The sequence below is a fragment of the Bos grunniens genome, chromosome X, assembly GCF_055505025.1.
Source record: "Bos grunniens cultivar Pamir isolate PY7600 chromosome X, Bosgru_T2T1.0, whole genome shotgun sequence".
Lineage (NCBI taxonomy): Eukaryota > Metazoa > Chordata > Mammalia > Artiodactyla > Bovidae > Bos > Bos grunniens.
The window spans coordinates 4651897-4677956 of record NC_141194.1 but is presented as its reverse complement, the minus strand read 5'-3'; the positions used below and the strand labels follow the sequence as shown (position 1 = coordinate 4677956).

Sequence of the window (26060 nt, the reverse complement as noted above, 5' to 3'; positions counted from 1 at the left end):
CAGGACCGATTCCGTTTAGGATGGACTGGTTGGATCTCCTTGTACTGTAATTTAACGTTTACATTATGAAAACCAGATGTGGGACTATCGCTACACGTATGATAATCACTTGATTCCACTTGGTCCTTTAGGCTCGTTAGACATGCAGCCGTTGGGCCGTGTGTGGTGGTTCGGTGGTTAAGAATCTGCCTGGCCGTGCAGGAGATGCAGGTTTCATCCCTGGTCCAGGAAGATCCCACTTGCCGTGGAACAACTGAACCTGTGTGCCTCAACTACTGAACCTGTGCTCAAGAGCCAAGGAGCCACAATTATTGAGCCCAGGGGCCGCAACCACTGAAGCCTGAGTGCCCTAGAGCTGGTGCCCTGCAACAAGAGAACTCATGGCAATCAGAAGCCTGCGAACTGCGAGCAGAGAGCGGCCCCTGCTCGCCAAAACTAGAGAAAGCCTCCGCAAAGCCACAGAGACCCAGTGCAACCAAAAACACATACCTGAATAAAGAAAAATTTTTAATAAAAGGAAATGCACTCTTATATCTGCTGTTGGCAGAGCCAGAGTATTGAGTACGTCTTGTCACTGACACAGATGTAAAATACACTGGGACTGCGAAGCACGATGACATCAACGCATCAGAGCCTGGTCTTAAACATCTACGGCTAGCAGACACACACAGAGAATCTGCGACCAAACAGACGCACAGATCGCTGGGTGACGACCCGCCACCTTTGAGACTCAGGGTACAAGGTCAGGTAGATATCTGAAAGCCACCCAGTAGCAATGCAAAGCTAGAAGACCACAGGCAGGGGAGATGGCATTTGAGGGGCATCGTGGGAGGTGGGTAAGCATTAACCAGGAAGGAAAAGAAAGTCGTTCCAAGGAGAGGGAACCGCAAACAGAGACAAGCCATGCCAGAGCAGAGGGGCTCTTGGGCAGAAACTCAGCCGGAAGGTGGGACCAGGAGACGCAGCTGGGTGGCTGGCGGACCGGGAAGGAAGTAGCTTCAGAAGCTGCCGACCACCTGGCACGTCCTCTGCCTCCCCAGGAGGAAGGAGCCAGCAAGCACTGGCATAGAGCTGGGCGACTGCCCTGGTCTGCCGAGACAACCAGGGTAACCAGCAGGCTCAAGAGAAGAGAGTAGGAACAGGAGGAAGGAGAAATCAAACCCAGCTTCTTTGCGGGGGGGAAGGGGGCATCTCGCGAGAGCAATGCCGGCTTGCGGTGTTATTCTCTTCCCCTGCCCCTCCCTGATGGCACGCAGCCCTCAGAGCGAGGTGGGGCAAGACACCCAAGAGGAGAGACGCGTCTACTCACTGTTGGGTGGGTGCCAGCGCACGGCGTTCAGATAGGAGTTGCAGTAGTGGAAAAGAAACTCGTGCCCCGATCGCCGGGTCCGCACCCGAAGCAAGGGCATCAGGTCCCGGCCGTCGATGACCCTGGGGGACGAAGCAGGCGGGACGTCAGGTGGCCAGGTCTGCCAGGGGGCTCAGACAGCCTGGCTTGTCTGAGTTATCCTTCAGTACACGAAGGCGTGATGGGGCTACAAGGTGGTCGTTCAGCAAGGAATGCTGACTGACCGTCGCCGGGCACTGTATGCCACGTAGGGAGGCAGGTCCACTCTGCTCACACATGAACTCATTTCATCCTCAAAGCGAGAGTGTGAGTTGGGACCGTGATACGGAGACATGGAGTGATTCGCCCAATGTCATCAGTGTCACACGTCCGTGGGGTGGACCCACTCATGGGCATATACCCCGGAAAAAAAAAAAAACCCTAATTCAAAAAGACACAGACACTCCAGTGTTCACCACAGCCCTATTTACAGCAGCCAGGACATGCAAGCAACCCAGATGTCCACCGACAGATGAACTGATAAAGACGATGTGCCGCATGTATACCGCAGAATACTACTCAGCCATGAAAAAGAACAAAGCTGCCTCATTTATAGAGATGTGGACGGACCCAGTGTCTGTCATACACAGTGAAGTAAGTCACAAAGAGGGAAACAAATACTGTCTATGAAGGCAGACATATGGAATGGAGAAGGATGGTGCTGATGAACCCATTTGCAAAGAGGAAACAGAGGTGCAGACCTAGAGAACCGACTTGCGGACACAGGAGGGGAAGAAGCGGGTGGGATGACCTTCTGCTGGTTCTGCACCCACTTTTCTGCTTATTGCCTTGGCAGCTTTATTCACAAACTCCAGATCTGTTGAAAGCAAGAATCTCTGACAATCTGCCTTTAAGAAAAAGATAACATATATAGTAGCATGGGGCCACTTAGACTGGATAGACTTCAATGAAAACAAAGTTCTAAGTCCCAACGAAGCGATTTGCAAATGATGATGATGATGATATCAAATGCCCCGAGGATGAAAATATACTTAGACACATTTACATACCACACACACATGTGGCAGGCATGTTTATGCTCTCAAAGGTAAACATATCTCTTCAATGGTTATACCGAAAGGCGCAAGTTTCCAGATGGCAAGGGATAACTGTAATACAACGAGTGATGAGCAAAATAAGACTGTTTGGAGATTTGTCGTTTAGTCGCTAGGTCGTGTCCGACTCTTTGCGACCCCATGAAATGCAGCCCACCAGGCTCCTCTGTCCATGGGATCTCTCAGGCAACAATACCAGAGTGGGTTTCCACTTCCTACTCCAGGGGATCTTCCCGACCCAGGTCTCAAACCTATGTCTCCTGCACTGGCTGGCAGATTCTTTACCACTGAGCCACGTGGGAAGTCCCTTTTGGAGGTTAAGTAAAGGAAAAAAAAAAAAAAGTCTAAACTTTTGCTTTGAGGGAAACATACATTAACACCCACTGGAGAATTGAAGGCATTGACGCTCTGAGGCCACTGCCTCTGAGACCTGGGGCAGAAAGACACCGGCAAAGAGTGAGATTGTTGAATTTGAGGGTTTTCTTTCTCTGATTAAAAACACTCCCAAGACAAACATCAAAATGATAATGCTTATACGTGGAATCTAAAAAAAAAAAAAAGGCGTAAATGAACTTACCTACAAAGCAGAAACAGAGTCACAAATGTAGAAAACAAATCTATAGCTACCAAAGAGGGGAAACGGGGGAGGGATCCATTGGAAGCCTAGTATTGACGATACACAGTACCATATACAAAAGTGAAAGAGAGTGAAAGTCGCTCAGTCGTCTCTGGCTCTTTGCGACTGCATAGTCCGTGGAATTCCCCAGGCCAGAATACTGGAGTCGGTAGCCTTTCCCTTCTCCGGGGGCTCTTCCTGACCCAGGGATCGAACCCAGGTCTCCCACATTGCAGGTAGATTTTTTACCAGCTGAGCCACCAGTGAAGCCCAAGAACACTGGAGTGATTAGCCTATCCCTTCTCCAGCGGATCTTCCCCACTCAGGAATCGAACCGGGGTCTCCTGCATTGCAGGTAGATTCTTAACCAACTGAGCTACCAGGAAAGCCATATATTCAACAGATACTAATAAGGACGTACGGTATAGCACAGGGGACTCTACTCAGTACCCTGTCATAATCTATATGGGAAAAGAATCTGAAAAAGAATAGATAATACTGATGCCTCCGTGGTAATGAATCCGCCTGAAATGCAGGAGACATGGGAGACTCAGGTTTGATCCCTGGGTCCGAAGATCCCCTGGAGGAGGAAACGGCAACCCACTCCGACATTCTTGCCTTGGAAAATCCCATGGACAGAGGAGCCTGGCGGGCTGCAGTCCATGGGGTCGCAAAGAGTTGGACAGGACTGAAGCGACTGAGCACACAGCACATGTATAAACGAACCACTTTGCTGCACAGCAGAAAACTAACACCACACTGTAAATGAACTACATTCCAACAAAAGTTTAAAAAAAAAGAAAAAAAACCCAACACTCTATGTCCATCCTTTCCTACTATGAGAAACAGGAACTTAAAGAAAAATTATTTATTTTAATCGGAGGCTAATTACTTTACCATATTGTGGTGGATTTTGCCATACGTTGACATGAATCAGCCACAGGTGGACACATGTCCCCCATCCTAAGCCCCCCTCCCACCTCCCTCCCCATCTCATTCCTCAGCGTTGTCCCAGAGCACCAGCTTTGAGTGCCCTGCTTCATGCATCGAAGTCATTGGGCATGCATGCCCAATCATGCGTTGCCTTAGTCATCTATTTCACATATGGTAATATACATGTTTCAATGCTATTCTCTCAGATCATCCCACCCTCCTCGCCTTCTCCCACTGAATCCAAAAGTCTGTTCTTTACATCTGTGTCTCTCTAGCTGCCTTGCATAGCGGGTCATCCTTACTTGCTCATATAATTCGGGTGAGCACTCTTGAGAGGCCCGATGTCCCTCAGGCTTTTCTTCCTTTCTTTCTTTTTTTGGTGGTGCCTTTTGGTGTCACTAAAACCCTCATAAAGTAATTACAGCCTTGCTGCTGAGTGCCTGTCTGGCACCCACCCTGCATGATCCGCCACGCTCTCTGCCAAAGTCCACAGAACTGAAAATACTCCATTACCGCTAAGTTAAAAATAAGAACAAAAGACAGAATTGGCTCGCTTTCAAAGCCTGCTTGCTATTTGCCACGAGAGGAACCGGGTAGACGGACAATTCTATCGAAAAGCAGTGTGTGCTCTGAATACCCTTTCTATGCTGAAATGGCAGGTGTTGTGAAATTTCCACAAAGACTCAGTCCTTAAGACCGAAAGCGAAAGTGGCTCAGTCGTGCCTGACTCTTTGCGACCCCGTGGACTGTATCCATGGGATTCTCCAGGCCAGAACCCTGGAGTGGGTGGCTGTTCCCTTCTCCAGGGGATCTTCCCAACCCAGGGATCGAACCCAGGTCTCCCGCGTTGCAGGCGGATTCTTTACCAGCTGAGCCATGGCGGAAGCCCATGCTTAAGACCACGAGATCCTAAAGAGGTGGAAATGAAGCAAGGGATGAGGAGAAAGGAGCAGAGAGGAGGACTGGAGCATGAAAAATACTGGGCTAAGAATTCTGAGGTTGAGATGGACCCCAGCTCCCTCTATCACGTTTTTGTCCACGTGGAGGTAAGGCCTTTCCATGAAGGTTCAAGACTGGCAACGGATCTCCTTTTCCCCCAATCAATCTCTCTTTTTCATTTTTCATTACCTCGCTTTTTCATTTTATTCTCTTACAAAAAATTTTTTATTTTTATATTGCAGTATAGTCAGTGAACAATGCTGTGATAGTTTGCAGGTGAATACTGAGGGCACTCAGCCACACGTGTACATGTATCCCTTCTCCCCCAAACATCCCTTCTCCCATCCATGCCACCACGTGACATCGAGCAGAGTTCCCTGTGCTGTCCAGCAGGTCCTTGCTGGTTCTCCATGTTAAATACAGCAGTGTGTCCAGGTCCATCCCAGACTCCCTGACTATCCCTTCCCCCATCCTTCCCCCTGGTGACCATAAGGTTATTACAGAGGATTGAGCAGAGTTCCCTGTGCTGTCCAGCAGGTCCTTGCTGGTTCTCCGTGTTAAATACAGCAGTGTGTCCATGTCCATCCCAGACTCCCTAACTGTCCCTTCCCTCAGGCAACCATAAGCTATGTCTGTGAATCTGTTTCTGTTTTGTTAAAGAAATTCATTTGTGTCATTCCTTTCTATAATACATTCCACATATAAGGCATGCCATGCGATATTTCTCCTTCTCTGTCTGACTTGTCTCACTCAGTATGAGCATCTCTAGGTTCCACCCGAGCGGACCTAGAGATAATAATAAAGAATAAACAGCATTATTCCACCTCTGTTTCTGGAAGCTTTGTTTCGTCGTATACCCACAAAACTCAGCACTTAACAACACAGGAATTAGAACCATTTTCTTAAGATCAGTATCTCATGACTAAACTGGGCCTTGATCCTACAAAGGGGGACTTAATGATAAAAGAAATCTCCAAGTCTCAGAAACTTCCTTTCTTACTTCCAAGCAAAAGATTTAAGTCTTTTTCTTTTTTTTAAGGAGAGAAGCAATGTCTGTTTTGCAACCTTCTTTTTCCTTGCAATGCAGAGAGAGGTCTCATTTTTAATATTTTTTTATATCCTGCATCTAACGTGCTCTTTCCTGGAAGCAGTAATAAATCACGCGGTGATGGAAACCACCGCTGAACAGTGCTGCAGAAATATGGCTTGTCAAAAAAAGGCTCATTTCTGCCATGAAAAATGGAAAGTGATTCTACTGAGCTAAACTTTTAAACAGTGTCTGAGCTATCAAAACAGTTGGGATGGCTGGAATGGAAATGTTCCTACAACATCACATTTTGTGGCAGAGTGGCCCGTACACTCTCAAAATCACACACAGCATCGCAACTCTATTCAGTTCAGTTCAGTCACTCGGTCATCTGACTCTTTGTGACCTCATGGACTGCAGCACGACAGGCCTCCCTGTCCATGAGCAACTCCCGGAGTTTACCCAAACTCAGGTCCATTGAATCGGTGAGGCCATCCAACCATCTCATCCTCTGTCATCCCCTTCTCCTCCTGCCTTTAATCTTTCCCAGCATCAAGGGGTCTTTTAAAATGAGTCAGTTCGTCACATCAGGTGGCCAAAGTATTGGAGTCAGCTTCAGCATCAGTCTTTCCAATGAATATGCAGGATTGATTTCCTTTAGGATGGACTGGTTGGATCTCCTTGCAGTCCAAGAGTCTTCTCCAACACCACAGTTCAAAAGCATCAATTGGCGTAAGGCTTTAGTGTAGTCAATAAAGCAGAAATAGATGTTTTTCTGGAACTCTCTTGCTTTTATGGGGATCCAACGGATGTTGGCAATTTGATTTCTGGTTCCTCTGCCTTTTCTAAATCCAGCTTGAACATTTGGAAGTTCATGGTTCACATACTATTGAAGTCTCGCTTGGAGAATTTGAGCATCACTTTACTAGCGTGGGAGATGAGTGCAATTGTGCAGTAGTTTGAGCGTTCTTTGGCATTGTCTTTCTTTGGGATTGGAATGAAACTGACCTTTTCCAGTCCTGTGACCACTGCTGAGTTTTCCAAATTTGCTCGTATACTGAGTGCAGCACTTTCACAGCGTCATCTTTCAGGATTTGAAATAGCTCAACTGGAATTCCATCATCTCCACTAGCCTTGTTCATAGTAATGCTTCCTAAGGCCCACTTGACTTCACATTCCAGAATGTCTGGCTCTAGATGAGTGATCACACCATTGTGGTTATCTGGGTCATGAAGATTTTTTTTATATAGTTCTTCTGTGTATTGTTACCACCTCTTCTTAATATCTTCTGTTTCTGTTAGGTCCATACCATTTCTGTCCTTTATTGAGCCCATTTTTGCATGAAATGTTCCCTTGGTATCTCTAATTTTCTTGAAGAGATCTCTAGTCGTTCCCATTCTATTGTTTTCCTCTATTTTTTTTTCTTCATTGATCATTGAAGAAGGCTTTCTTATCTCTTCTTGCTATTCTTTGGAACTCTGCATTCAGATGGATATATCTCTTCTTTTCTCCTTTGCCTTTAGCTTCTCTTCTTTTCTCAGTTATTTTTGTAAGGCGTCATCAGACTACCACTTTGTCTTTTTTGCATTTCCTTTTCTGGGGGATGGTCTTGATCCCCGCCTCCTGTACAATGTCACGAACGCCCGTCCATAGTTCTCTACAGGAATTGTCTGATTGGACTTCTCTGTCAACGAACTCAAGCTTTCATAGCATGTTTGCAGGACAGGCGCGGCTACAAACTTGGATGTGTCTTTCCTGGCATCTGCTCACTTTTATGAAAAATGTGCTCATCTGAGATTGTGTCCCGGGTGGCTCAGACGGTAAAGCATCTGCCTACAATGCGGGAGACCCAGGTTCGATCCCTGGGTCAGGAAGATCCCCTGGAGAAGGAAATGGCAACCCGCTCCAGGACTCTTGCCTGGAAAATTCCACGAAGGAGCATGGTAGGCTAGAGTCCATGGGGTCGCAAAGAGTCAGACACAACTGAGTGATTTCACTTTCATTTTCACTAACTTGGAAAGTGAGTTGGTTCTCCCCCTGGGGTCCTGACCCCTGACAACCACGAGGATATTAACAGTTTAATATCAAGGAGTGTCACGGCCAAGTTTCAGGTCCAATTCAATAGCTTGGGGGGACTGTCTCTTTCTTTAACATTAAATTGATTAATTTTGGGGTGCTGTGCCCGGTCTTCCTTGCTGCACGGGTTTTCCTGAGTTGGGGGCTCCTCTCTAGCTACAGTACGGGGGCTTCTCATCACGGGGGCTTCTCTTGCCGTGGAGCACGGTATCTAGGGCCTGGACGCTTCCACAGTGGTCGTGCTCAGGCTGAGTTGCTCTGTGCCAGGCAGGATCTTCCCAAACCAGAGACTGAACCCATGTCCCCTGCATTTGCAGACAGATTCTTTTTTTAAAAAAAAAAATATCTGTTTTAACTGGAGGATATTTACTTTGCAATATTGTAATGTACAATATTGTCACCTTACAATATTGTGATGGTTTTCCCCATACATCCACATGAATCAGCCACAGGTACACAGGCGTCACCCCCATCCTGAACGACCCCCCAACCACCTACCTCCCCACCATATTCCTCCAGGTTGTCCCAGGGCACCAGCTTTGAGTGACCTGCTTCATGCATGAACTTGCACTGATGATCTGTTTCACATATAGTAATACACATGTTTCAATGCTGGTCTCTCAAATCATGCCACCCTCGCCTTCTCCCACGGAGTCTAGAAGTCTGTTCTTTACATCTGTGTCTCTTTTGCTGCTCTGTACACAGGATCATTGGTACCATCTATCTGGACTACATATTGTACGTTAATAGACGGTATTTGTCTTTCTTTTTCTGACTCACTTCACTCTGTGTCATAGGCTCCAGGTTCATCCACCTCATTAGAATGGACTCAAATGTACCCTTTTCCATAGTTGAGTAATATTCCATCATGTATACCTACCGCAACTTCCTTACCCATTCATCTGCCTATGGACACCTAGGTTGGCAGATGGAGTCTTCACTACAGAGCCACCAGGGAAGCCCGGGTGACTTTCATGTAATTGAAAAGGGTAAGTTTGGGGAAATTTTCAGGGGGACAGTGATGTCATTCCCCATGAATGCTCCATCTCTCTCTGCTCTGAAACCAGGGAATCATCTACCTGGGGATGTTCCCATGACCTGCCTTTGCATGGTTCAGCCTGAGAAGGATTTGGTTATCCTAACAGAAGGGGAAGCCTTGGGGGACTGACAAAGAGGTTAACTTGGGGGCACACTATGAGTTACCTGTTGCCAGATTGCAAACAAAGTGATTCTTTTTTTTCAGTGTAGAATAGGAAAGGAAACATTTGTAGGAGAAAGCACATAGATCTTTGACGAACTAAAGCAACTCCCAAGTGCCCAGAAAGTCACTTGCATCATGAAAGCAACGTCTCTGCTTGTAAACATTCGACACTCTGATATATATGAACAGAAAGCAAGCTCATTCACAAGGAGTTCCATGCACATGAAGAGCTGCAACTCTTATTCTGCAAAACGGAGCTGAACTAGGTACAGCTCATTGAACTGTTTCATTTGCAGGGCTCAAGGAGATCCAAGCAGTCCGTTCTAAAGGAGATCAGTCCTGGGTGTTCTTTGGAAGGACTGATGCTAAAGCTGAAACTCCAGTACTTTGGCCACCTCATGCGAAGAGTTGACTCATTGGAAAAGACTCTGATGTTGGGAGGGATTGGGGGCAGGAGGAGAAGGGGATGACAGAGGATGAGATGGCTGGATGGCATCACTGACTCGATGGACGTGAGTCTGGGTGAACTCCGGGAGTTGGTGATGGATAGGGAGGCCTGGCGTGCTGCAATTCATGGGGTCGCAAAGAGTCGGACACGACTGAGCGACTGAACTGAGCTGATGGAAGAAGTTTTGTGTGGTCACCCAGATACATATCAGCAAAAAAAAAATTTTTTTTAATCTTGTTTTGCTGTTGCTGGTGGCCATAACTCATGGCTGGCAGGATCTCAGTTGCCTTATCAGGGACTGAGCCTGGGTCATGGCAGTGAAAACCGGGAGTCCTAACCACCAAGCCATCAGGGTCCTCCCCAACATCAGCCCAACTTACTGGGAGAACTAAGTCACTCCCCCTGCCTTCATGACACATAAGTGATGTCAAACATTTGGATTTCTTTCCCAAATTTGAAAAAAAAAAGAAAAAGAAATAGAATTCTAATTATGGAATGTGTGTGTCTGTGTTAGTCACTCAGTCGTGTTCAACTCTGTAACCCCATGGACTGTAGCCTGCCAGGCTCCTCTGTTCGTGGGATTCTCCAGGCAAGAACACTGGAGTGAGTTGTCATTTCCTTCTTCAGGGCATCTTCCCGACCCAGGGATTGAACTTCGGTCTCCTGCACTGTAGGGAAGAGGAGACCTAAATATTTCACGACTACAGAGTGACTCTGGAGAACTGTGAACCTGTCCTTCCGTCCTAGCACTGTGATCTGCGGCCAGAATTGAGGTGTCTTGCAAAGGTGCAGCCACCTATGGCATGCTGAACTCTGTATTACCACAAGGAAAGAACATACGCTCACGATGCTAATATTCTGTGTGCTTGCAAAGATGAGGCCAACAGAAAGGTTTTCACTTTGTTGCTTTGCTATATTTAGGTAGTATATTTCTGTGGCTTATGCGTGTTTTCTTTTTTGGAAATTTTTATTGGAGTCTAGTTGTTTTACAGTGTGGTGTACACCACAGCAAAGGGAATCAGCTACATGTATGAAAAAGTGAAACTTAGTCACTCATTTGTGTCTGACTCTTTACGGCCCCCCAGGGACTGTAGCCCACCAGGCTCCTCTGTCCATGGGATTCTCCAGGCAAGAATACTGGAGTGGGTTGCCATTTCCTTTGCCAGGGGATCTTCCCGACCCAGGGATCAAACCCGGGTCTTCTGAATTTCAGGCAGCCGCTAGGGAAGCCTAGCTTTATGTACATCCCCTCTTTTTTGGATTTCCTTCCCACTTAGGTCAGCAAAGAGCATCGAGTAGAGATCCCTGCAGTATACAGTGGGGCCCCATTAGTTACCCATTTTATACATGGCATCAATAGTGTAGGGGTTGCCCAGGTGGTTCAGTGGTAAGGCATCCACCTGTCAATGCCGGTTGATCCCTGAGTCAGGAAGATCCCCTGGAGGAGGAAGTGGCAACCCACTCCAGTATTCTTGCCTGGAGACTCCCATGGACAGAGGAGCCTGGTGGGCTACACGACTGAGCAACTGAATACACATGCATGGATAAATAGAATATTATCCAGCTGTCATTACTGAAAAGTTGCAATAAGGTTTTCCTTATAACGACATTTTCCATGAAAGGGCAATAATAAGCCTCTGGGCAGAATTCTCAACCTCAGCATTACTGACATATTGGGTTGGATCACTCCTTCTCATGGGTGGGGAGGGGGGACTATCTCCCGGGGTCGTCCCCCAAACTGTGGGCTGTTGAGGGGCATCTCTGGCCTCCACCCATGAGATCCCAGCAGCATCATGAGTCCCGACAATCAAAAATGTCTCCAGACATTGCTAAACCACCCCTGGGAGGAACAGTCACCCCAGGTGAAAACTATCCCTTTAGATGATCAAAGTCACCAGGGCAGACACACGAGGGTATTTTCCGGACCTGGTTGCTAACATTATCTAAATAGAACACTGAGAACTCATTTTATTCCCATGAGTGACATGGAAGCAGATTTTTTGTTTTCTTTGCGGCCTCTAGCATGACAATGACATGTAAGAGGGACCTCCACTCAGACACAGTATCACTGGGTTGAGTAAGACCATCAGCGATGGTGCATAGGAAGAACCTTCAATATTCAGAAAGGGCTCTACTGAAGATACCTGCTCACACAGAAAAGACTTGGGTCTGATTACCAGAGGTGGGGGCTGGCTTCCTCCATCAATGGACACATGTGAGAAAACCAGGTTGACCTGCATCACCCTCAGGCTGGGGTGGGAAGGAGGTGCCTGCAGTGAGATTTCCCTTTAAGAATCTCCCTCTTTGCCTCTGAACTTCTGCCTTCCCTGGCCTCTTCCCAGTGAGATGGAAAACCTTTTAAAGATGCTCTGAGAGCCCGAGGAATGTCCCTGGTGGTAAAATGGTTAAGAATCCACCTTGCAACGCAGGGGATACAGGTTTGATTCCCAGTTGGAAAACTAAGATCCCATATGCCTTTGAGCAAATAAGCCTGCATGCCACAATTAGAATCTGCAGGTCACAATTGGAGAGTCTGCATGCTGCACCAGAAGATTCCAAAAGACACAGTGGAGATCCTGAGGGCCCCAACTACAACCCAATGTGGCCAAAAAAAAAAAAAAAACACTATGAGAGAAAAGAGCAGTGATGATATGATATCCTGAGCCAAGAATTGATGCTTTTGAACTGTGGTGCCGGAGAAGACTTGAGAGTCCCTTGGACTGCAAGGAGATCCAACCAGTCCATCCTAAAAGAAATCAATCCTGAATATTCACTGGAAGGACTGATGCTGAAGCTGAAACGCCAATCATTTGGCCACATGATGGGAAGAGCTGACTCACTGGAAAACACTCTGATGCTGGGAAAGATTGAAGGAAGGAGGAGAAGGGGAAGACAGAGGATGAGATGGTTGGATGGCATCACCGACTCGATGGACATGAGTTTGAGTAAACTCCAGGAGTTGGTGATGGACAGGGAAGCCTGGCGTGCTGCAGTCCATGTGGTCGCAGAGTCAGACAGGACTTAGCGGCTGAACAATAACACCAATCTGAACTGTCCTTGTGCACTCTTCCCAATACTATTCACATTTATACCAAGGGAAAGAACCAGGGCTAAAGAGCAGATAAAAGCAGCGGGGAGACTTCTGATTGTCTACAAGATAAAACGTTTGGGACTTTCCCGGTGGTCCAGTGGTTAAGACTCCACGCTTCCACTGCAGGGGGCCACAGGTTCCATCCCTGGTTGGGGAACTAAAAATCCCTCACGCTGCATAGAGTGGAGAAATATATAAAATAAAATCTCTTAAAAAAAAAAAAGAAGAGACTTTTGATGAGTTCCCATTGCCGAGTTTTCCATCATTAGAGGAAAGGCAGAATAGTGTGACTGGAGGGTAAGATCTTCGAAGCCCCCCTTCAGCCTTCAAAGTGATGGCCCTCTAACCCCCGATGGAGATTGAATGCGGGAGTTGCAATAACGCTTTTTCCCTATGGTGGATGAAGCACAAGAGACAAGTATTCACGCCTCTCCACTCTGCACTTGCCAGCCTCTGATGCTTTCCATCTTCACATCAACCCATTCAAGGGCGTGCAAGGCTGAACCCATCTGCAGGAGAAGAAACCAAGGCCCAGGAAGTTCGGGGCTTTGGCAGCTGTTAAAACAGCCAAGATGCGAAGCCCTGCATGCAGGACGGCTCCAGGATCTCTGTTCTTCTCTGGAGCACCAGCTGCTCTCTAGGTGTGGTTCAGAGACCCGCAGGGATTCCCTGAGATCTATCAGGAGGTCTATGAGCTGAAACGATCTCCATGGTGATTCAAAACGCTCTTTGATCTCTCGCATCACCTGTCCTTCACAAGTTCATTGCTCGGGCCTCTCCCCAGCTGCTCCGTCATCCCTCTGCCAGCCGACTCAAGGCTTGCTTGGGCGCTCTTGCGTTTAAAGACTCTGATTTGAAGATCTGATCACTAATATGGCAAACACAGATGGATCCCACCCACAGAAGCAGAACACCTTTGGATTCCCCGATCAGTGAAGTGTTTGTGAGGGTCTTGAGACCGGAACTCCATGAAAACAATTAATCAGCATGTCTCACTTAGAACTCTGCAGATGGGTCATAACACATAAGAAGGGCTACACTGTATAATTTCACCTTTCTCATTTGTGTGTGGGTATGTGTGTGTGTGTGTGGTGTGTGGGCACACTTCTGGCAGAAGGTATACCCAATGTACACATTTGGGAAAAAAAGGTAAGAGTGAACCAAGCCTGCACACGAAGGAGCTGAGCAAACCTCCACCTGGACTGAGCTCTGGCAGAGCTGTTGTTTTGTCCCTGTTTTCCAGTCTCTGGTGGGTTCCTGCGGCAGCTGAATTTAAACCAGATTTGTGGCCCGTGTGCCTCCATCGCCTGCCACCTGACTAAGGAAAACAATTAATCAGCACTCCTCACTCAGAACTCTTTGGATGGGTCATAACACTTAAGGAGAAACTGTTGGCAATGTCATCGGAAGTTGTATTTAAATGCAAGAGAAAGAAGTTTCATTTAGAACCTGCTAGATGAAGACATGCTGGGGAAACAGGCCTGATGGAGGAGCCAGCTGTCTTTCTCGGTGCTCCTGCAGCAAACAGCTGCTGGGTGGGGTTGGGAGGAGGTGTTTGTGATGAGAGGAGGGGGGTTACTCTGTTCAGCTGCCCTGCTGCAAGCCGATGAGACAGAGAGAGACAGAGGGAGAGAAAATCCACCAAATGCTAAAAGAGGGAGGCTCAGCTAAAGACTGCAATCCCATTCCTGGGCATGTACCATACAGTCCATGGAATTCTCCAGGCCAGAATACCAGAGTGGGTAGCTGTTCCCTTCTCCAGGGCAATCTTCCTAACTCAGGGATTGAACCCAGGTCTCCTGCGTTGCAGGCGGATTCTTTACCAGCTGAGCCACCAGGGAAGCCCATCGCAATTGTAAAAGACACATGTACTCCAGTGTTCACTGCAGCATTATTTACAATAGCCAGGACATGGAAGCAACCCAGCTGTCCATCAACAGGTGAATGAATAAAGAAGTGGGACATGTATACGATGGAATATTACTCAGCCACGAAAAAGAACAAAATTGGATCTTTCCTAGAGACGTGGATGGACCCAGAGACCAGAAGAAATTAAGTCAGCTGATACGAATACCAGATATTGATGCATATACAGAAATCCATTTGCAGGGAAGGGATACAGACGACGATGTAGAAAATAGACTTTGGACACAGAAGGGGGAGGAGATGATGGGATGAATCAAGAGAGCAGCGCTAACATATGTACACGACCGTGTATAAAATAGACAGCAAGTGGGAAGCTGCTCTATAGCACCGGGAGCTCAGCTCGGGGCTCTGTGATGACCTAGAGGGGAGGGACAGGGGGTGGGAGGGAAGCTCAAGAGGGAGGGGGTATATGTCCCCTTATAGCCGATTCACACTGTGGTACCGTGGAAACCAACACAACATCGTAAAGCAATTATTCCCCTATTAAAAAAATGCAGATCCAACACGATAGGGAAATACATTTTGAACTAAAGAACACAACACAAAACAAAGAAATGGAGCATCCATCCCCGTCAGGCCTCGGACTTTGTTTTCCCTGGGATTAGCAGATGGACAGAGCCCTGCTTGCCCACCAGAGCCACCAGGAAAGCCCAAGAAGACTGGAGTGGGTAGCCTATCCCCTTCTCCAGGGGATCTTCCTGACCCAGGAATCAAACCGGGGTCTCCTGCATTGCAGGCAGATTCTTTACCAACTGAGCCATCAGGGAAGCCCCTTAACCCACCAGTTATCTTCCAGAACTGGGCATGGATGACCAATCCAGTTGCAGGCAGCCTGCCACGGAGCAGGTGAACCAGAGCTCCCTTGCCTGCACAACCTGAGTGAGAGCATCCCAGGGAGCTGGGAGTCACGGTACCTGTCTTGCGGCAGAGGAGACCCCGCGAGTTTGGCCACCGTGGGAAAGATGTCCATGTTGCTGGTGGGCTCATCAATCTCCAGGCCGGCCTGGATCACTCCCGGCCACCGGACGATGCCGGGAACCCGGATGCCTCCTTCCCAGTTGTTGGCTTTTCCCCCTGGAACGCAGAAGGAGAGGTGTCAAGGACATGTGTCTTTCCAGCACTCGCCAGCAGTACCCTCTTCAACAGTCGACCTGGGGCGGCCAGTCTGCAAGAACTAAGTGCTTTGACGACAGGGATGGGACAAGAATCTCCTAGTACCTGCGGCTTCCCTGGGGCTCGAGTGGGAGAGAACCTGCCTCCCAAAGCAGGAGACACGGGTTCCATCGCTGGTCTGGGAAGATCCCACATGCCTCAGAGTAACTAAGGCTGTGAGCCACAAGTATTGAGCCTGTGCATAAAGCTCGGGGGCCAGAATGACTGAGGCCACGAGCTGCAGCTACTGATGTCCGAGTGTCCTAGAGCCCGTGCTCCATGAAGGGAGAAGCCACTGCAATGAAAAGTCTGAGCACGGCCACGAGAGCAGCCCACAGTCTGCACAGCCAGAGAAACGCCCGGGTACCCATGAAGACCCAGCACAGCCAAAAATAAAGGGAATCATTAAAAAATGCATCGTGCCTGTTGCGATGAAAAATACATACAATATATAGAGTTATATATGATGATAACAATATGCAATATATATAATATATAATTGTATACTGGAAACATATAAAGTTATCTATAATTATAATATATAAATTACATGTTTGATATATATTTATATATAAATTATAAAACGTATAGTTATATATAATTATAATATAGTTATATATATATTTATAATATAGTTATATATATAACATATAAAGCCATATATATTTATAATATATAACATTATATACAATTTATATGTAAATTATAAAGTATAAAAAGTTACCTATAATTATAATATATAAATTATGTATTTAATATATTCATATATATAAATTATAGCATATATAGTTATATAATTATAATATAGTTTTATATATAAAAATAGTCATATATAATTATAATATATAACATTATATACAATTTATATGTAAATTATAAATTATATAAAATTATCTATAATTATAATATATAAATTCTGTTCAATATATATTTATATATAAATTATAAAATATATAGTTATATAATTACAATATAGTTTTATATATAGTCATATATAATTATATAACATTATATATAATTTATATATAAATTATAAAGTATATAAAGTTATCTATAATTATAATATTAATTTATATATTTAATGTATATTCATATATATTATAACATATATAGTTATATATATTTTAATTATTATATAATATATTATATATAAAGTCATATACAATTTTAACATTCAGTTCAGTTCAGTCGCTCAGTCATGTCCAACTCTTTGTGACCCCATGGACTGCAGCATGCCAGGCCTCCCTGTCCATCACCAACTCCTGGAGTTTACTCAAACTCATGGCCATAGAATCGGTGATGCCATCCAACCATCTCATCCTCTGTCGTCCCCTTCTCCTCTGGCCTTCAGTCTTTCCCAGCATCAGGGTCTTTTCCAATGAGTAGGCTCTTCACATCAGGTGGCCAAAGTATTGGAGTTTCAGCTTCAGCATCAGTCCTTCCAATGAATATTCAGGACTGATCTCCTTTAGGATGGACTGGTTGGATCTCCTTGTAGTCCAAGGGACTCTCAAGAGTCTACTCCAACACCACAGTTCAAAAGCACCAATTTTTAGGCTCCTGCATTGCAGGCAGACGCTTTACCCTATGAGCCACCAGGGAAGCATTCTTAGGCTAGTATACATAATACATATAAAATATAACATACTATATATAATATATATAATAATATATAATGCATGATAACATATGTTTTGAATATACACACACATATATATACATACACACACACACACACACACACACATATATATATATAGGCCGAAAAGTTTGTTCAAGTTCTCCGTATGATGTCATGGAAAACTCAAACTTCCAGTGAAGTTGCTCAGTGGTGTCCCACTCTTTGCGATCCCCTGGGCTGTAGCCTACTAGGCTCCTCCATCCATGGAATTTGCCAGGCAAGAGCTCTGGAGTGGGTGGCCATTTCCTTCTCCAGGGGATCTTCCCAGGCCAGGGATCGAATCCAGGTCTCCGGCAAACTTTTCAGCCAAGCCAGTATATATGGCATGGTGACTACATGCATGACACGTGGCCAGCACTGCACGGTGGATATGAGAGATGACTGTAACCAGGGATGCTGAAATCTTGCAGCAACCAAGACTGACCAAAAAAAAAAAAAGACTGACAACAATGACTCTGAAGTCACGGGGTTCCAATTCCATTTCTTTTTTTCCCACTGGTGGAAGGCAGGATAATGTTGACCCTGTGTGCTGCATGTTTGGTCACCCAGTCGTGTCCAACTCTTTGCAACCCTATGGGCTGTAGCCCCCCAGGCTCCTCTGCCCATGGAATTCCTCCAGGCGAGAATACTGGAGGGAGTTGCCATTTCCTCCTCCCAGGGATCTTGGAGGCCCAGGGATCAAACTTGAGTCTCCTGCATTGGCAGATGGATTCTTTAATATTAGCTCCTCCTGGGAAGCCCAGTGGAGCCCCCATATGTCCCCCAATGGAATCCGGGGAAATGGCGCCTTATACGACAAGAGGAGAGTTTATTCTGGGCTCTGTGAGTGGGCTGAATACAATCATGAGGGTCTTTCTAAGGGAAAGAGAGAGGCAGGGGCGTTGGTGTCAGAGCTGCAGTGAGACAGGTTTCAGGATGCTACGTCAGGAGAAAGCCAAGAGATGCAGCCGATCTCTGGCCACTGGGAGAGGCAAGGAAGTAGGCATTTCCGAGAGCCTTCATGAAGGAACGTGGCTCTGCCAACACCCTGATTTCAACCCTCGTGGGCTCATTCTGGACATCGGACCTGCAGAGCCATAAGATCATCCACTTGGGTTGCTCAGAGGCACCAAAGCAGTGGCGACTTGTCAAGGCAGACCCAGGAAATGAAAATACAGGTTCTGTGCCCATGGGTGCACAGATCAACTGTGCCATGCTGTGTGTTACAAACAGGGAAGATGTGAGTATTCTACGGGACTGGGACCTCTGGCCTGGAAGGCAGGAGGGCAGCAACAGCGGCATTTTCATCACAGTTAGAGTTAGCCACTCAGTCCACTCTTTGTGACCCCATGGGCTGTAGCCCACCAGGCTCCTCTGTCCATGGGATTCTCCAGGCAAGGATACTGGAGTGGGTTGTCATTTCCTTCTCCAGGGGGATCTTCCCCACCCAGGGGTCGAACCTGGGTTGTCCTCATTGGAGGCAGATGCTTTAACACTAGTACTACCTGGGAAGTGATTCAAAAGTAACTAAGCAGAGCATGAAAGGGCTAACAGGAGGGGCTGCAGGGAGGAGGTGGGAGAGGGTCAGAATGTCCACAAAAGATGCTCGGCAAGGCCTCCCGCTCACGGACCCTGGGGAAGGCAGACCGGAACACGGAAGCCTTGGGCTCAGAGAGGCCAGGGCTACTGGGTCCCTCTGGCAGAGAACACGGGGATGGATGGAAAAACAGACACGCTGCTCCCCCCGCCCAGAGCAGTGCCCCTTTTAAAACATGCTGTGCAGAACTGGAGGCCAAGAACAAGCCCAGACGATGCCTCTTGCCTGGAGGAGCACCGGCTCTAAATAAACAGCCTTTGAGTTGGCTAGGGAAGAAGAAAGATGGTTCGCAGGGCAAGGCGGGAGGGTTGTAAGGAAGATACATGAAACAAAAGAGGTGAAGGAGGCTGGATTCATTTTTTTCTGAAAACGCCTGAACAGAGAAAAGAGCACGGTCTGAATTTAAAACCCTGGTCGAGTCACTGTCAAATTTGCACGTTTAACATCCTGCTGGTACTCGGTCCTGATGGGGAATCACAAAGGGATGAGGACTGAGTCCGTCTTCCTGCAAAATTCCTCCACCATTCATCTGGGCACAGACTTGTATGGAATTATCCATTTCTCATTTTGTTCCTCCTCTTAGGCATCTCCCTGCCTAGATAACACTGATTCCCTGGGTTGGTGTGAACCTGAAGGGAGCAGAGGCTTCCCTGGTGGCTCAGCGCTAAAGAACGCACCTGTCAATGCCTATCAAGAGTGCTCGCCCAAGTTAAATGACCAAGCTGCAGCTCCAGGGTCTCCATTTCTCCCAGTAGGAGGGGACAGGCATAGAGCATTGGGTATTTAAAAAAAAATTGTTATTGGAGGGTGGTTCATTTCTGATTCACAGCAAAGTGATTTGTTTATAGACACGTATCTATTGTTTTTCAGATTCTTTGCCCACTTAGGGTATTACCGAGTACTGAGTCGAGTTCCTGTCCTACACAGGAAGTCCTTATTGGTATCTCTTTTATATATAGCAGTGTGTACGTGGGGTTTCCCAGGTGGCGCTAGTGGTCAGGAACAGGCCTGCCAGTGCAGGAGACTTAAGAGCTTCAGGTTTGATCCCTGGGTCCAGAAGATCCCCAGGAGGAGGGTTCGATCCATGGGTCAGGAAGATCTCCTGGAGGAGGGCATGGCAACCCACTCCAGTGTTCTTCCCTGGAGAATCCCGTGGACAGAGGAGGCTGGTGGGCTACAGTCTACGGGGGTCACAACTTAGCAATTAAAGAACAAGAAGGAAACCCGGGACAAATGTAACTAGCCCAAGCGTCATCTCAACCAAGAGACTCTAGCTTCCATTCTCCTCCTCGATGTGTTCATTCAAGAGATTAAAAGGCCGCCAGACAGAGATGGGACAGGGCGCAAAACTGCCCAGCTTCGAGCGAAGTATTATCCACCGCCAAACAGGGCAAAAATAAACAACAGTTGTCTGCTCGCGCCCCTGAGGAAGAGGAGAGGTGAACAACTGCAGAACACCCTTAAAATAACTGACCTGGTTTGAAAAGTTGAAGGTGACGCTTGAAGCAAGACATCAAACAGCAAAATTATCTGAGCCCAGGGCTGACACGTGTTCTCTCTCAAGAGCCCCGCGGGGGGCGGGGGCGGAACGGGGCGCGGGGGCGGGGTTGGGGGAGGAAGGCACTATTTCACGAACTGTCGGTGCTTTGCCCAAGTTCTCAGAAGCTCAGAAACAGCAGGGCCAGACTCCAGCAAATGAGGATGGCTTTATTTCAGGAAATCCTGATCTAGCAAATCAGCCATCAGACCGCATCTGGCTCAACTGCCATAGTCTGCAGCTGCTGCTGCTAAGTCACTCCAGTCCTGTCCGACTCTGTGTGACCCCATAGACGGCAGCCCACCAGGCTCCCCCGACCCTGGGATTCTCCAGGCAAGAACACTGGAGTGGGTTGCCATGTCCTTCTCCAATGCACGAAAGTGAAAAGTGAAAGTGAAGTCACTCGGTTGTGTCCGACTCCTATCGACCCCATGGACTGCAGCGCACCAGGCTCCTCCATCCATGGGATTTTCCAGGCAAGAGTACTGGAGTGGGGTGCCATTGCCTTCTCCCATAGTCTGCAGAGCACTGCTCTTTTTTTTTTTTAAATAATTGGAATATAGTTGATTTACAATGTTATATTCGTTTCAGGCATACGACAAAGTGATTCATCTATACATAATCCACTATAAGCATTATACTTGCAATCTTTACAAAGATCAGCCCTCCATCTACATGTTAGATCTTATTTCCTACGATCTTCTTGGAAGCCTGACATGCTCGTTGACCCCGACTATCTTCACTGCTCCTGTGTGCTAAGTCGCTGCAGTTGTGTCTGACTCCTTGCGACCCCATGCACTGTAGCCCACAAGGCTCCTCTGCCCATGGGACTCTCCAGGCAAGAATACTGGAGAGGACTGCCATTTAGGATCTTCCTGACCCAAGGACTGAACTCACGTTGATGTTCAGTCTCTAAGTTGGGTCCATCTCTGCAATCCCATGGACCGCAGCATACCAGGCTCCCCTGTCCTTTACTATCTCCTGGGGCTTGCTCAAATTCATATTCATTGAGTCAGTGATGGCATCCAACCATCTCACCCTCTGTCATGCCCTTTCTCCTCTTGCCCTCAATCTTTCCCAGCATCAGGGCGCTTCCCAATGAGTTGGCTCTTTGCATCAGGTGGCCAAAGTCTTGGCGCTTCAGCTTCAGCATCGGTCCTTCCAATGAGTACTCAGGATTGATTTCCTTTAGGACTGACTGGTTTGATCTCCTTGCAGTCCAAGTGGGCCTCGGGAAAGTCATATGAACAAAGCTAGCGGACGTGATGGAATTCCAGCAGAACGGGACTATTTCTCAGCATCCATTTCTACAGACCACGTTCTTCCCTGGACCGTCTTCTCTCCTGGTTATCTCTCATTTCCCTGTCACTCTCTTTGTTGTCCCTGTTGTTTTCTTTGTTGGATCATCTACCATCTCACCTTCTCTATTTAACACATCTTCTTATTTCAAATGACCCCATACACCTCTTCAGACAGCAACCCAATATGGGTCTCTGCTCAGGAGCCCCAATTCCTCAAGGAAACCTCTACCTACCCAATCACACCAGCCACAAACCATAATGATGGTTTGATGGTTGATGATGCTTGATGTCTTCTTCTTCCTCAAACCCCATATCCAATCCGTTGCCACTACCAATGGATTGTTTCCAACACAATCACACTGTTCCATCGCTTTCTTCACTGAGTTAAACCATTGATCTTTTGGGTTCCCTGGTATCTCAGTTGGTAAAGAATCCGTCTGCAATGCGGGAGACCTGGGTTCGATCCCTGGGTTGGGAAGATCCCCTGGAGAAGGGAAACGCTACCCACTCCAGTATTCTTGGGCTTCCCTGGTGGCTCAGCTGGTAGAGAATCTGCCTGCAGTGTGGGAGACCTGGGTTCGATCCCTGGGTTGGGAAGATCCCCTGGAGAAGGGAAAGGTTACCCACTCCAGTATTCTGGCCTGGGGAATTCCGTGGACATAGTTCACGGGGTCTCAAAGAGTCGGATGCGACGGAGCGACATTCACTTTCATTGATCCGTGAAACCCAAGCTCAAGTGTTTTTTTCTATTTACATATTGACTCAAAAATCGCTCCTTTTAAAATATTTATTTACTTACTTATTTGACCACACCAGATCTTAGTTGTAGCATGTAACCTCTTTAGTTTTGATATGTGGGGTCTCGTTCTCTGACCAGGGATTGAACCCGAACCCCCTGCACTGGGAGCTCAGAGGCTTAGCCACTAGACCAGCAGGGAAGTCCCTGAAAAACCATGTCCTACAACAGGTCAGGCACTGTTCTCAGTTCTGGGGATACAGGTGATGTGGTTAGAATGTGTCTGCCAACAGCGGTCTTGCACTCGGGCAGTTACGTAACAGTCAACCCTGCCCTCACTAAGGGCACTTAGGAGACACTCTGCATGCACAGCCGTTTAAATCATTGTGACGATGCTCTACGACGTTCCTACAAGGACAATCCTATCATTCCGGTTCTAAAGACAGGGAACCGAGTCTCTGCCCAGGAGGCCTAATTCCTCAAGGACTTAAGCCTCTATCCACCCAATCAGACCACCCAAAAGCATGACATGTTTTGTATTATTCCTCAATTCGTCCTTATCCTCACTCCTTCAGCGTTTCCTTATACCAAATTTGGGTGATATTCTTGACCTCCAATTTTAACTACTACCCAAATGGAAATAACTGCATACATACATATATATGCGTATATACATGTGTGTGTATATATATACACATACACACATTTATTTTGTTTTTTTTTTCATCCATTCATCTATCTATATCTATCCATCCATTTATATTTATCTACCCATTCATTGATCTATATCTACCTATCCATATGTATCTATCTATTATCTATCTACATCTACACATCCATCTATATCTGTCTATCCATCCATCCATCTATATCTGTCTATCATCCATCCACCTATATCTATGCATTCATCCATCCATCTCTATCCATCTATGCATCCATATGTATCTATTTATCTATCTACGCACCCATCCATCCCCATCTATTCATTCTATAGGATGCATTAATGGGAATGTAGGATACCTCTCCTCAGTTACATCACACAGTAGCTCTTGTTCACAATTTCATCTCCAGCAACACTGAGCTGCCTTTTCGCTCCCCAGAAGCATCTCATTTCTGCCTGGAATGAACTTTCCAACTCTCCTCCCTGCCAGCCAACACTTTCACACATCAGCCTGCAAAAGGCCAACATCTCCTGGGAGGTTCTCTCAGTTCCCAGGTTGGGAGAGCAACCTCCGCTGGTCCCTTCTCAGAGGTTCCTGTCTAGTTTGTAATCTGACACCATGTCCTTTGAGCTCCATCTCAACAGAAGAATATGAGTTCCTAGCGGTCAGAGACCCTGTATTCATTGCCATGATGCCTTAGAAGCTGCCCCGTGCCTGCCATACAGTGTAGACTCAATAAATGCACGCTTGTCAGTGGAATTGAACCAAAGGATTGAACTGCTAAGCAGGGATAACATATGACCTTCTTTCAAAGAGGAAAAGCCCAATGAACTCCTAGTACACAAGTCCCGCCAGTAGAGGGACCGGCCAGCACTGCCCACTCTCAGGAAGCTGATGAAACTATTTGCCAAAATCTGAAGGGGGCTTCCCTGCTGGCTCAGGCAGTAAAGACTCCACCTGCAATGCAGGAAACCCAGGTTCGATTCCTGGGTGGGGAAGATCCCCTGGAGGAGGAAATAGCAACCCACTCCAGTATTCTTGCCTGGAGAATCCTACAGACGGAGGAGCCTGGAGGGCTACAGTCCATGGACTGAATGATGAACCTAAATGTAACCACCTCCCAATAAACTACCAGAGCTTCTTGCTCTTATTGTTTTTTTTCCCCAGTGAAAGTATCCATTGCTCTGAAAGCTGTGGGACTCTATGAGGCAAGGAGAAGCCAGACTCAGAAGCAATCTGGACTCCAGCCCATCAGCTCCTTATGAAATGTGTACTTCAAGGACCAGCAACTGCAGGACCGTCCATCCAGGACTCAGGAAATTTGGCAAGCCTCCTTTCTTGCACATACAGGAAAAACATGATTTTCAGCCCCCACCCCTGCCAACCAATGTTTCTGCAGATGTTATCTACACACAGGGTTAATTTATCCACTCCACTGGCATTTATTACCTGCCTTTAAATTTATCCAATCCACTTGCATTTATTACCTGCCTTTAGGCAGAGTAGAAGGGAGGTGGGGATTGACAAGGGAGCCGCCTGCTGGGTGACCTTGACTTTGGAGAGGAACAAAACTGAAACCAGAGCCGGGAATATAATGCTCTCAATCCAAGACCTTGGGGGATTCTCAACTATGAGGAAGAGAGTGGAAACACTCAACTCTAAAAGAATCAGGTTATTCTGGTCCCAGCTAAGGGAGGGTATTTTAAGGAAAAGGTGAAAACGACTTTACAAATACTATGTGTTGGGGAGGGTGGGAAGTAAAGGGAACCCTTCTGCACTGTTGGTTGGAATATAAGTTGGGGCAGCACTGTGGAAAACAGCATTCAGTTCAGATCAATTCAGTCACTCAGTTGTGTCTGACTGTTTGACACCCCACCGACTGCAGCACGCCAGGCCTCCCTGTCCATCACCAACTCCTGGAGCTTGCTCAAACTCATGCCCATTGACTCGGTGATGCCATCCAATGATCTGTCGACCCCTTCTCCTCCCGCCTTGGAGGTTCCTTAAATAACTAAAAATAGATCTATCCTAGCATCCAGCAAGCCAACTCCTGGGCAAACATCCAGAGAAAACTAAAGATATATGTAACGACAGGTGAGTGGATAAACAAAATGTGGTACATATATACAATGGAATATCACTCAGCCGTAAAAAAGAATGACATGATGCTATTTGCGCCAACTTGGATCAACCTAGAGATGATCATATTAAGTGAAGTGAAAAAAATGCATTTGAGTCAGCCCTAATGAGGTAGATGAACCTAGAGCCTATTGGATGCAGAGAAGAAAGTCAGAAACAAAAAGACAAGTATATTAACAAATATAAACAGAATCAATTGCACTCCTCTCACACGTTAGTAAAGGAATGCTCAAAATTCTCCAAGCCAGGCTTCAGCAACATGTGAACCGTGAAATTCCAGATGTTCAAGCTGGTTTAGAAAAGGCAGAGGAACCAGAGATCAAATTGCCAACATCTGCTGGATCATTGAAAAAGCAAGACAGTTCCAGAAAAACATCTATTTCTGCTTTATTGACTATGCCAAAGCCTTTGACTGTGTGGATCACAATAAACTGTGGAAAATTCTGAAAGAGATGGGAATACCAGACCACCTGACCTGCCTCTTGAGAAAGCTGTATGCAGGTCAGGAAGCAACAGTTAGAACTGGACATGGAACAACAGACTGGTTCCAAATAAGAAAAGGAGTATGTCAAGGCTG

The 26060-nt window shown here is 46.7% G+C and overlaps 1 protein-coding gene across 5 annotated transcripts in view; it reads right to left on the bottom strand.

Annotated features, from left to right (window-relative positions):
• The window catches only part of STS (steroid sulfatase), a 164155-nt gene that overhangs the window by 14125 nt on the left and 123970 nt on the right, over nt 1-26060 (bottom strand). For 3 of the 5 annotated variants that reach the window (XM_086387688.1, XM_086387690.1, XM_086387689.1), the window contains 2 exons: nt 15614-15773; nt 1310-1431 (listed from right to left, as the gene is read on the bottom strand). In XM_086387688.1, coding sequence (XP_086243814.1) covers nt 1310-1431; nt 15614-15773 — 282 coding nt within the window. The remainder of the gene's footprint in view (nt 1-1309; nt 1432-15613; nt 15774-26060) is intronic. The other 2 variants (XM_086387691.1, XM_086387693.1) reach the window with 1 other exon arrangement.